General features: G+C 42.4%; 1 protein-coding gene across 5 annotated transcripts in view; it reads left to right on the top strand.

Annotated features, from left to right (window-relative positions):
• The window catches only part of PAMR1 (peptidase domain containing associated with muscle regeneration 1), a 90,766-nt gene extending 83,583 nt beyond the window's left edge, over positions 1-7,183 (top strand). For all 5 annotated transcript variants that reach the window (XM_090032939.1, XM_090032938.1, XM_090032936.1 and 2 more), the window contains 3 exons: positions 2,533-2,765; positions 4,671-4,963; positions 6,146-7,183. In XM_090032939.1, coding sequence (XP_089889065.1) covers positions 2,533-2,765; positions 4,671-4,963; positions 6,146-6,682 — 1,063 coding nt within the window. In that variant the 3' untranslated portion in view covers positions 6,683-7,183. The remainder of the gene's footprint in view (positions 1-2,532; positions 2,766-4,670; positions 4,964-6,145) is intronic.
• Positions 7,184-12,922: the final 5,739 nt, after the last annotated feature.

The following is a 12,922-nucleotide window of genomic DNA, read 5'->3' as shown; positions in this document are numbered from 1 at the left end:
GCAAGAGGGAAAGGGAGGAGGAGGAGAGGGCCTGTCCTGAACCTTGGCTTATTTCTTTAAGAAATAAGACCCATATCTTTCTAGAGATTCCTCAATGTACAGACTAATTAACATAGCCTATTTTAGTGTGTCTCTCTGCCAATCTGCAGGGCTGATGTGTATTTTTAAAGACAATTAAAAAATTGACACTGTCTTAACAACATGAACATAACAACTGCCAACTACTAGGTCAAACCATAGGTCCACCTGGCCTAGTATCTGTATCCTGTGTCACACAGTGGCAGAGAGTGGATGTTGAAAGGGAGAGCGAACTGGGTAATTGTTTCTCTTCAGTTTTCCCTCCTATCGTTAAGAGAATTACATTGTTTAGTGTACACTCCACCAAGGCACACAAATGGCCTTCATCGCCATAAAGTGTCTCGGAATATCACCATCACAAATTGACTTTTTTCTCATAATATTCTTGATGTTCCATTTTACAAATGTGTTAGTAAAGGACAGGATAGAATATGACATTTCTGGACAGGCTGGATACAGGAAATACCAGGCATCCTACTGGAAACTCATTTCCTTTCAAATATTAACTGATTTTGTGAAGTTTCTCTACAGGCAACCAGATCCTTATGCCTTTAAATGTTATTTCTTCTCAAGGGCATGTTGTCCTAAATGATAAGGAATTAATATATTAGTATAATAACATGTATAGTGAAAAGTTTATGGTATATGGCTAATTACATTTTTAGGGTTCATTGAAGTTTTCAGAAATATGTTCTATACTTTGTCTAATCAGTACAATATCTGAAGTTTAGTGACTGCTGCAAATAGATAGCCAGAGATAATTAATTACCATACTACAGAGACTAAGTGGATGATTATCAAGTTATTTTTTCGACAAGACATTTTATTAATAGATACCTAATAATGCAGGGGTGGCAAAATATGGCCCATGGGCTGGATTTGGCCTGTGGAGGGTCACCTGACTGTATCTGGCCCATCGTGCTCTGCACGGGCCTGAGCCTCACGCACTGCCACCCAGGGCAGCCTGCATCATACTCCACCCAACTCTGGCCAGTGTTCACAGCTTCCCAGCAGGGCTTCTCCCAGAGTGATTGCAGTCACTGGGGTACTTCTTGGCTCCCCCCCTCCAGTGGTTCCTCCTCCTCCTGCCCTGTTGTGCTGCTCTGGGCAGCAGGCAGTGCAGGGAAGCCATGGAGACATGCACCAGGCACCACATGGTGGGGAGGAAGCTGCAGCTGGGTGGCTGCTGCCCCAGTGTGCAGGGCTCCAACTTCAGCTCCTGGCCGTCTTCCACCCACCCACTCAGCTGCCTGGTGTGATGAGCACTGTGGGTGGCTGAGTGGGTAGAAGGTAGCCAGGAGCTGAAGCCAGAACCCTGCACATCCCCATGGCTTCCCCAGAGCAGCACAGCAGGGACAGGAGGAGAAGGAGGAAGAGCTGCTGGAAGTGGAGAAAGCTGAGCAGTACCCAGGTGGCTGCAGTTGCACTGGGAGCAGCCCTCCTGAAAAGCTCTGTGCACTGACTGGGGCCAGGGCCAGGGCTAGGACAGGTAGGAGCGCAGTGTGGGCTACCCCCTTTGCAGGGCAGCAGCAGGGCAGATGCAGGGTGGGAGTCAGACCACACTTGCACTTGCACCCCGATAGGCAAACCCTGCTTCGCATGTCCCTTTCCCCCGCCATCCCTCCCTTCCTTCTCCCACTGCCAGCCAGCTCCTGAGACCTAGTGCAGGGGCAGCCCCCCACCCATCACACACACATGCACACTCACCTCCCCCACACACCCATCCCATACCCCACACATATTCCCCACACACAACCCCCACCACTGGAGCCCCTCCACTCTCCTCACACACAATATACAAGAGTAAGACTTTATTTTGAGCTATTATGCAATTGCCTGTATGTACACTACTCAAGAAAACACAAATCAGGACAAAAAATATATTTTGAAATAAAATTAAAATATGTTACAGTAGATGTTTCATATTTAGTATGATTTGTTTTTTATCTATGCTTTGTTAAAATGACATCTTCTGAAAGATTTTGTGTGTGTGGCCCTTAACAACTTTTTAAGCATCCAGCCAGCCAAAATAATTGCCCACCCCTGTAATAATGCTTATTAAAACAGTTTCTACAGAAAAGTGTGTTTAAGTTCTTATCTAATGCTAATTAATTATATAAATAGCCACTGTCAATTTATTTTAAATATATGATATCACATTACTTTTGTGAATGGTAATAACATGAATTATAACTCCTTCACAGACTCTTCCTAGGTAACAGGACATTTTCCAGAAAAAAGTAAACTGAAAAAGAAATATAGACTGGCTGAGCTGCATGTGGGAATATTGTTAAACTGTACCGAAGAGATTTTTTGCCTCATGCTTCTACCATATGAGCATAGTAGTTATGTTTTCAAATGATGCTTGACACAGCTGGTGATAAAGCAATGACAATGACTGTTTCTTTTTTTGTCATATCATTATTAACTCATGTTCTTTGTGCACTGAAACAGGGAGACACCTTTGCATCAGCTCTACTCATCTGCATTCACCAAACAGAAGCTTGAAATCTATCCAACCAAGAAGCCAGCACTTCCATTTGGAGACCTGCCTCCAGGGTACCAACACCTGCATACTCAGCTTCAGTATGAATGCATTTCTCCTTTCTATCGCCGCCTGGGAAGTAGCAGGAGGACTTGCCTGAAGACAGGAAAATGGAGTGGGAGAGCCCCTATATGTATTCCAAGTGAGTCCCTGAGAAAATTGCACATCTCCCTTAGGAGGTCTGTGTTCACCTTAGATAGTTAGAGGCTCCTAAGAATGTAGGCTGCCTGTATTTCCAGCTTGGAAAGAAGAAGCAATGAAACTTCAAAGATAGATGACTCTTTCTAACCACCCACAGACCTTATGTAGGTGACAGCAAGTGTGGCGCTTTCAGGTGTGTAACATGCCAGCAGCCTTTCCAATCATCTAGTTCAGCAATAGAGATAACAGTGTTCTCACAGGATTTGGAAATATGTTGTTATTATTTCATATTTTCCTGTACAGTAATTTTGTTCTTGTTTTTTCTATTTGACAGAATTTACAAAACTTTCAGGACAGAAACAAAAAAGTACCAAGCTCCAACTTTATTAAGCCCTCCTAAAGATGGGTTTTATGTTGGAAAATTTAATTCTGGATGAAAACTTGTCCAGAATGAATGGGTATTAAACTCTGGGACTTTTAGAAAACTCATTACTTTCAGAGCCCACCTTCACTAATTTAGAAATATCATAGATTCATAGACTGTTAGGGTCTGGAAGGGACCTTGCAAGATCATCGGGTCCAGCCCCCCCGTACTAGGCAGGGAAGACAACTGGGGGTCAGGTGACCCCAGTAAGGTGCCTGTCCAGTCTCCTCTTGAAGATTTCCAGGGTAGGTGATTGCACCACCCCTGGAGGGAGTTTGTTCCACAATCTGAATACCCTAACTCTGAAGGAGTTTTTCCTAAAATTGATCCTGAAGTGGTCTTCCAGGAGTTTGTATCCATTACACCTGGTCTTTCCCAGGGGTGCCCTGGTGAACAGTTGTTCACCGAGTTCTTGATGTACTCCCCTGATGTAGCAGTAAACTGCTACCAAGTCCCCTCTCAGTCCCCTATCATGCTAAAACCTCTGGTTCTAAGGCCTGGTTGATTCTGGCATGGTTGATTATGATGGGTTTTTGAGTCTTATGTTGTGCCTAGTTGTGGACGGCCAGATCCAGAAGACCATCTGGGACCAGGAGTGCACAGTACGCAAGTGTTGGGAAGCCAGAAGCCAGGAGGTCAATCTGAGAAGCCAATAAGAGAGCTGGAGGGTTGGGCAGCATGTTAGATGGCAAGCTGGGTCAGGTAGCCAGGAGATCAAGCTGGGGTTTGGGTTGAGGTGGGGTTAAGAAGCTGAAAGTTCAGGCAGAGCACAAGTCTGAGGGTGATCCAGGTTGGATAGCTGAGGGATCAGACAGACCTGGTGAGCTGGTGGAGGTACAAGCCAGGAAAAATAGCACAGCAGCCTAGGTACAGGTTAAACCTTGTTGCCCAGACTTCTGGATCAGAGGTTTATATTGAAAATAATGGAGGGTCAGCTGACCCTGCCTAGCCATTCCAGTGGTGGAGAGTGGGTGGGTGGCTTGGCCCAGATGGGAAGTTCTGGCCACTTGTGTCCAGTATATGCGGTCAGCTGGGGAGGAGACAGACTGGGATAAGCAGCTGTGCCAGGAAGGTTGAGGCTGTAGGATCAAGGCCACAACCATGGCCTGACACCTATTGGCTTAAATAAAGTTTGCTTAAATTACAGCTATGGTGTAATAATGATTCATTCAGCTCTTTGTGTCATTATATAGTTATAGGACAGCCTTATAAAATTTTCATGAAGTTTACCAGCTCAGGTACAAAATTTACATCCCTGATTTTTTGTCAGGAATTCAGATTAAAAAAACCCTAATCAACTTTTATTTTTGTACCAATGCTTTTTCCTCAATGAGGAGCTTTGCAAGTCTGAGGTAAGAATTAACTGATAATATTTTCCACTAACCAAAGAAGCCTAGTTCTTAAAGCACACCCTGCTTGGGAATCAAGAAGTGAAGATGTGCTGCTTGTTAAGCATCTCATTCAAGGTTCATATTTTCACAGTCTGTGGAAAAACTGAAAATGTGACTCTTCAGAAGACTTCATCTATCAGGTGGCCTTGGCAAGCTGCCATTTACCGGAAAGCCAATGGAGTAAAGGAGAGCAGCATTCGGAAAGGAACATGGATCCTGATCTGCAGTGGAGCCTTGGTAAACGAGCGCACTGTGGTTGTAGCAGCACACTGTGTCACTGATTTAGGGAAGACTATTGTCCTCAAGACAGCAGAACTTAAAGTTGTCCTGGGGAAATTCTACAGGGATGATGACCGAGATGAGAAGACCATCCAAAACTTACGGGTAAGTAAGCCTAAGGGATCATGAAGAAGTGCTTAAGACACAGGTGGGCAGTGACTACATTAAATCCTTAGATTTTGGCTAAGCTTGCCAAATTACCATAGAAAAGTTGCCAGTCAGTGCCAATTATGATCTCTGTTTCTCGTGAGAGAGGTGCTTGTTCACATATTTCACATATGAGGCCCAGATCTTTGCAACTCCAAACTTTGGACAGTTTGTATTTAACTCCAGATCCAATGATACTTTAAAATGATGTGATTTTCCAAATTAATTTGGGGAGATTTTTTGGTTTTCTGTCAAAAAGCAAGGATATTCGGGGCTGATTGATTTATTTATTTATTTATTTATTTATTGGACCAACTGTATAGTTGGGGGAGATCTTAGACATGATTTTGAACACCAAGTACTCTCTCAGGTCTGGCAAAGAAGTGACTCAGCTTAAGCAGGTAGAACAAAGGCAGGAGAAAGTCAACAATTTTGAATGATTTTCTCTTTTTAAGAACCCAAGTTTATTAATACATTCTCTCTAGTTAGGTATGGTCATTTTGTTTCATTTCTTACATTACTTTATGCTCTCCTTCTCATACCCAATGCTAGCATTTGGTGGCCAGACTATTTTGCTGATTATTCCTGACTATTCCTGATTAAACAGTCTTGCTATACAATTCCTGCCCCATGTGATTTCTTTCTTGTGGCAAGGAACAAAACGTTAGGCTTTAGAGTTTTATTGGATTGCATAATGCAGTTACTTTCTTTTCTTTTTTGGTGAATTAATGGAAGAAATTCTGTAACATCTATTTTAATTTAGCTACAGGGACCAAAAATTATAGGTATATATAATGAAGTTGACATTCAGAAGGTGGTCATGCACTGAAGGTGTGGAAAATAAAATTGCTCTGAATGGCTTTCAAATGGCTTCATCTTGATGAAAAAAAATTGACAGTGTTTCATAAATATTTTTTTGCTTGAAGTAAAGCTATTTTTGAAACACTTGAATTGTTTGTATGTCTCTGCTTTAAAATAGCTATTTGAATGCATGGTTATTGCATGGCAAAGGAACATTTGCAGGTTGCAAAATCATCTGAAACAATATGGGAAAATACTGTACAAAAGTTGTCTATCAACTGACTGTCAACTGTCCATTGTTATTGACCCTGAAAATTTCCCATTCTGGTTTCTCCTTAGATTTCTGCCATCATAGTGCATCCAAACTACGACCCTATATTGCTTGATACTGACATAGCCATCATAAAACTCTTGGACAAAGCCAAAATCAGCAGCCGCGTTCAACCAATTTGCCTGGCATCTGCTCATGACTTGGCCCCATCCATGGAGGATTTAAAAATAATGATTTCTGGCTGGAAGATATTGGCTGATATTAGAGATCCCAGCTACAAGAATGACACAATCCGCATGGGAGCTGTTCAGATTGTGGACTCACTGTTGTGTGAGCAGCAGTATGAGGATCATGGAATCCAGGTCAGCATCACTGAGAGCATGTTCTGTGCCCAGCGGGACCACACAGCTTTTTCTAATATCTGCCCTGCTGAGACTGGAGGGATTGCAGCCATCACTTTGCCAGGAAAAGAGTCTCCTGAATTAAGGTGGCACCTGATGGGATTAGTGAGCTGGGGCTATGATAAAACCTGTAGCCTAGAACTCTACAGTGGTTACACTAAAGCTGTTCCATTCAAAGACTGGATTGAGAAGAACATGAAATAAAAAGTATAGGTGGAAAGGGCTTTTGATAAGTGTAGTAGCATCTCTCACAATCTCTGCTGCTTTAGACTTTTCCCACCGATGAGCCGGATCTGGAATAAAGTTAAGACAGACGCCCTGACAATTTGTCATAGGATCAGCTGTTCACTGAAGCTACTTAACCAACAATGTAGGCTCTTTCTTTGTGAGAGAGGGGTTTGATATATTTCAGCTTTCCTATCTCCCTTGGTGGGAAGATGGTGCTCAGCTAAGCTCAGCTCAGCTCCTGATACCTGTAGGCAGGATGGCCAGTACTGGCTGAATCAGGGGATTCACCTGGATCAGGGGATCTGTGAGAGTTTCACAATAGGTCATAAGTGTGAGAAAATTAGGAGGTTGGAAAGAGTAGTCTGAAATAATGGGTGAGTTTGTTATGGTATATGCTGTCTGTATTGCCATAGTATGTTATATTCTTTTTCCCTCCTAAGTACTTTACACATTTAAATAAACAAAGGTTGTTTTTAACCTATATACCCACCTCTGCTATTACTGTTATTTAGTATCCATGAATCCCTTTTGTGTCATATGCCAGAGGCCATCTTCTACTGCTATGTGCATGTTTGTGGCTTTCACTGGGGATTTCCATGTACAGTGAAAGGCAGAATTGTTAAAAAATCTTAAAGAAGTGCAAATAACTGGCAAAACTTATAATGCATCCAGCTCTGCCATTGGTTTACATGGACGCAGTATAATCAAACCAGTTTGGAGAGTCATGCTCCATTCTGTATTGGTCACAACCTGAACTTGACTTTTCAGAGATCTGTTTGAGACATTTCAAAAGACCTTGTAAGGCTGAAGAAAAGCATATTTTTGAGACATTATGCATGCAGCTTTGTTCTAATTGTGATTACAGGGGAAATGTGTCAGGATGTCACAATAAAGATTCAAACCTTGGGGTTTATCCCCAGGCCAGGAAGGAGCTCTGGAAGTATAATCAGCTGACTGTCTGGAATTCTTAGGACCAAGAAATAACTCCAAGGATCAAGTCACAGGCAACAGTAAGACGACAGCTGGGGATGCTATGGGTAGGATTTCATTAGATTCACCCACAAGGCTCAGATCAGAGCAAGTCTTTCATTACTGTATATCCTGCATAGTTAGGAGACGAGATATGGTAAACTGACCAGTCTGCTTTCTGCTCTGATAACTCGGATCCCATGGAAAACTTGTTTAGAAAGTCTTGGCACTCAATGATTTCCCATATTTATGAATCTGAAAATGATTAGCATGAGGTCAATTAGTCCTTGAGGTAGTAGTAAGTAGTTTATTTTGTTTTCACTGGCAAGGAGACTTCATGTGTTACACTTTTTGGCTTGTTTTGTTTTCATTGGCAATATAACTGTACAAGTGCATTGCCAGAGTCCAAAAGTTTAGGGGCTATGGCTGCAGCGACTGACTTTTCTCTTTTGTTCATGTTGTGTTTTTCTAGCCCAGCTCACTTCCCATTCAACTGCTTGCCATCCGATTAGGCTGGGCTGTATAGCAAGAAAAAAACGCAACTAAATTAAATTTGAGAAATCAGATCTATTTTATTCCTCCTGTGGGAGGAACAGCTTGCCAGTGAATGGTAGGTATTCACTTTGTGATTGTGATTGTAAGGGTTGGTTGTGATTAGGTGACAGTTTTCAAGAGAGAGGATGGGTTTGTCAACATGAACAATTTCACTGTTTGTCTCTTCCGAACGCTGGTAAGAAAAGTGAACTAAAGGCACAAGAAAGGAAGAATATTTTTATTGGAATATACTTGATCCAATGAGAGTTTATTAAAAAGGGAAGTACAAAGAGGTAAGAAGGTTAGTCTCTTTCTTCTTAATAGCAAGAGTAGCTTACTACCAAAGCAGAAACAAAGTTCTAAGGCCTGGTCTATCTATTCTTAGATGCCCAAGGCAGCTGCATTGCTTCTGGTAGAGTCACTGCTGAGTTATACCAGCTATACTAGTGAAAAGAAGACAATCAGTCCATTAGCTGCTCTTTTTTGGGGATATAAACTTACCCTGTTAAAAACTTTTCACTGCTCTGGAGCCTAAGCAGGACAGCAAATCACTTCCCCAGTTATGTCCAGCTTCTACTTATCCTCATCTCCCTTTTATACCTATGAGCTTGGGACTTGCAATATAAAGATCCCCAAAAGCACATTCTCCTCAGCCACTTAGCCCCTCCTGCCTAGTTCCCATCCATCACAGATCTTGGAGTGATAACAGGAGGGGAGGAAAAAGTTAAATGGGTCATGGCTACATGTGAGCGGACATAACCCAGTTGCTTGATGGCTTTCTTGAGACACACGAGTTGTAGCATAACGTACCATAGAGAAATACTTTAGAAATAAAATTGCCTGAAAGAGTTAAAGAACCACTTTTCAGAATGAGTTATAGTTTCGTGCAGAAGAACTAATTACACCTTTGTGCAGACACCAAGACTCAGCATCCTTTCCTTTGCAGCTTCTCTGAATCTGTTTTGAGGAAGAATGAAATCTCCATACTAGATTCAGAATTTTCCAAATTTCAGACCTGGGATTTTGGTTTATTGCACTACACAAACAGGAATGAGTTACAATGTTTAGCTCTACATCTGGGTCTGAACAATCTCACATGCATATGTGCACACACCTTCACTTCCTGGCTCAAATTCATAGAAACTACAGATAGAAAAACACTCTTAAACCATTTTATCCATCCTTTCTGGCTGGCCAATATATAAGACGGTTACTTATAGTTTGGGTTTTTCTAAGCTAGTTCTAAATGTCTTGAGGGAATAGTCTATCACCACTTCCACTTGGGGTCTCTTCCAGTAAGATTCTAGTTCTGTTTGATGCTGAAGTGCCCTCCTAGTTCATTTTTTATGACATAACAGGACACAGCTTTGTCAGTGGCTGGTCTGTGATGGTGAAATGAACCTCCCCCAGGACCATCCCAAAGCTCACCCATTTCTGCTCCAAAAGAGATGCATGTCTGTGACCTTCCTTCCTTGATGTGGATGCAGAGCAACATGCACATTTGTCTGTTACAAAACCAAGGAATCTAAAAAAAGAACAGAAAAAACCCAAAATCACTATGTTTCTCACAAACTCAGCACTCTAATGCCTGTGCCTCTCCCTGGAGGAGAGACTAAACATGTGACAGATGTCATTACTGAATACCCTTCTGTCAGGTGTTCAGGTAGTATGGTGATGAGTATAGTATAAGGGCCTATTTAGCACATCTATTTAGGTGTTAGTGGTTAAAAGCCTCAAACTCTCAGTACTCAGGCATTCTGGCCTCCTGCATAGTTAAAGGGTTTGTGGCCTGAGCAAAATATATGTTCAGCATGTAGCCAGAAGAATGAGCAAAAACAGAGGCCAGGTATTCTGAAAAACATAAGCCGGAAGCCCAAATGCTTTTTATCAAAATAGCAAAGAAAACTTCTTTGGCAAAAATTAGTGAGGAGCTATTTTTAACACATGAAATGGTCTCAAAGATTCCTCTTTTAAACAGGTGAGAATTGATGCCATCTGCCAAAGGAAGCGTGTGAAGCAGCACAACATGGAGAGCAATGTATCTCCAGCAAAAAGAGAAGGAGCCGAAATAAATCATTATTAAAAGAGAATTTGTCATCCAGCTATCACCCTAACAGTGTGACTAGTTTTTTCCTCACTTTGTAAGTCACTAGGAATATATAGTAGCAGATCCAGGAATGGGGCAAGAGGGGTGTGGTTCCCCATTTTGGCTGTGTTGTGCATGAGCTCACCAGCTGAATGGGGTAGGATCTGGCTGCAGAGGCTGCAGGGGAAAGGAAGGGATGAGCAGCAGAGCAATGGTGACAGTACTCACCACCTTCAGTGTCTTATGAAAGCAGGGGCTTTGGGCAGCTTCAATGAAAACTCATATGTGGCACAGCCAAAGGTGGGTGGGACCATGCAGCCACATGCCTGGATCTGCCCCTCAGAACAGAAGCATAACAACACAGCTGAGCACCCACAGCTGTCTCATACGGGGGAGCAGCCACTTCCAGATGTTGCTGTGCCACTCACACAATTGTGCCACGGCAGTGGCAGCATTTTTTTCTATCACAACATACTAAGTCAGCACCTGGGATAGCTGCCCTGGTCACTCCTCCCTAGTAATGCTGCTGCTCGGGAACTTAGGTAAGATGAATATGGATAAGAAATCTCTTCTAGAGACACAAGCCTGGTATGTTAGGATGGCAGAAGATGGCACTTTACAAAGAGAACACCTGAAAAGAAATATGCAATTCAGGAAAACATTTCTTAATTCATCCCTGGCATACATTTGTTGATTTCAGTGGAGTTACTCCAGAGATTAATTTGATCCTCAAACCCTTAAATCTTCATTTAATGGTTACACATCCATCTTAGACTCCTGAGCATTCATTCAGGCAGCTACATGTAGATTCAGCGGCTTACATTTTTAAATGCTCACATTTGAAACCTTGGTGAAGCAATGGTGTCCGACATATTGCCAGGAAGTTACATATGGCCCTTGAAACTCTAAATCTAGGGTGACTGAAAGAAAACTTGAATGTGAATTTGCATTTGATAATTTTTAAGCAAAACTGTTGAAGTTGGTCCTCTCACAGGAAGGAGCTTCCTTACTGAGTATTCAGAACAAGATAGGAATCTGATTGGCTCTGCCTGAGTTTATAGAAGTATGTACATAGGAAGGGATAGATAGCTCTTCTACCTCACACAGACACCCAACATTGCCCAGGAAAGGGGGGGAAAAAGGAACACCTGAGAACCTGCTGATTCTTTGTCATGGGGCTTTGTCATGAGCTGCTCTAACTTGTGCCAGGCAATGAATGTTTCTGAGACAACGCATGCAAGCTATGGATGCTTAAAGTACAGCACACATCAACTGTTTCTCTCTCTTTATCCTTGACTTTACCACTCTACCCTAGTCTACTGAATCAGAGGTATACATGTTAACTATACACCAGATACCTGTGGGTGATTTCTGCCTGTTTTTTGCTGCCTATTAACTGTCAAGGGCAGGAAATCCTGACCTTTCCAAAACACCATGTTGCACCTGGAATGCGTGGACATCACAGTATTAAAAGGAGACCCCAAATAAGCAGCTAGATCCTCATCTCAGGTGGGGAAAAAAAAAGATGCTACCTCACAATGCAGCTACTTGGATTTACAACTGTTTAACAGCTGGCCCAATCACTTTCAGGTAGAACGAATGGACCAAAAATGCTATAACTTCTATAACGTAGCTTAAAACTTTGCCAAAATGCAAGTGTTCAGGCTGACATTTTTTGGGCTTGGTGTCTACCTTAGGCTGAATTTGTGACGGGGAGGGACAATTTCAGTCAAATGTATTCTAAGAATAAGAAATTAATACACTTTAAGAAAATATTTTAAAAAATAAAACTTAAAACAAGTTAAAATGCATTTTAAATAAATATGCAGCATTTTCAGGGGGAGTTCGAGCATCTTCATGTTTTGTAAGGAGAGGAGTTGCCTTTATGTCAGGAATATTTGTCAAGAAAATTGCTCCAGATTTGGACAAATGATAAGTCCCAGAAAAACTCAGTCTAGTCCTGCCCTTCAGAGACTTAGAATATTGTGGCTAAAACCTCTGCAGATTCTTTCTGCAACTGGACATAACGAATCCTAAGGCTGATTGGACTTTTTTTACAGTAATTGCTCCTGGATGCTGCAAACTGCAAGCCATTGGAATTCAGAGCCTGTGCTTCCAGTGTTGGAGTCCATGAAATACAGAGAAAGAAGCAGCAGCAGGTGGGAAATGAGGTTTGTAGGAGCCAGAGGGTGAGGAGGAGTAAAAGGAGAAGGAGTTTGGATCCTGTGTGGGTGGATAGGAGCAGAAAAGATGGGTCTGGGAGGACAAATATATATGTCCTATATATCTATGTGGCACAGAGGTGGGTGGGCATGAAGGGAAGATGAGGAGAAGCAGTGCTAGTGACTTAGGAATACAAGGAAAGGGAGCAGGAACCAGCATAAATAGAGGAGCTAAAATGGGTGAGGGTGCAGGATCCTAGAGATAAAAGACTGGGGTAGGGGAAGAGCAGAAATGGGTGGAGTAAAATGGGAACAAGAGCTTAGGGGCATTGCCTGGGAGAAACATGGGTAACATGGCAGTGGGGGACAAGGGAACTGGAGCACAAGGCAGGAGATGGATAGGGTGAGGTGGTAAGAGCTGAACTGGAGTAAGAGGAGGTGGGGGAATTGGAATGGGCATATGGG

This window comes from Crocodylus siamensis, chromosome 2, assembly GCF_052110815.1.
Source record: "Crocodylus siamensis isolate JL-2025a chromosome 2, ASM5211081v1, whole genome shotgun sequence".
In the NCBI taxonomy this organism is placed as follows: domain Eukaryota; kingdom Metazoa; phylum Chordata; order Crocodylia; family Crocodylidae; genus Crocodylus; species Crocodylus siamensis.
The sequence above is the reverse complement of the archived record's forward strand: the minus strand, read 5'-3'. Positions and strand labels throughout refer to the sequence as shown.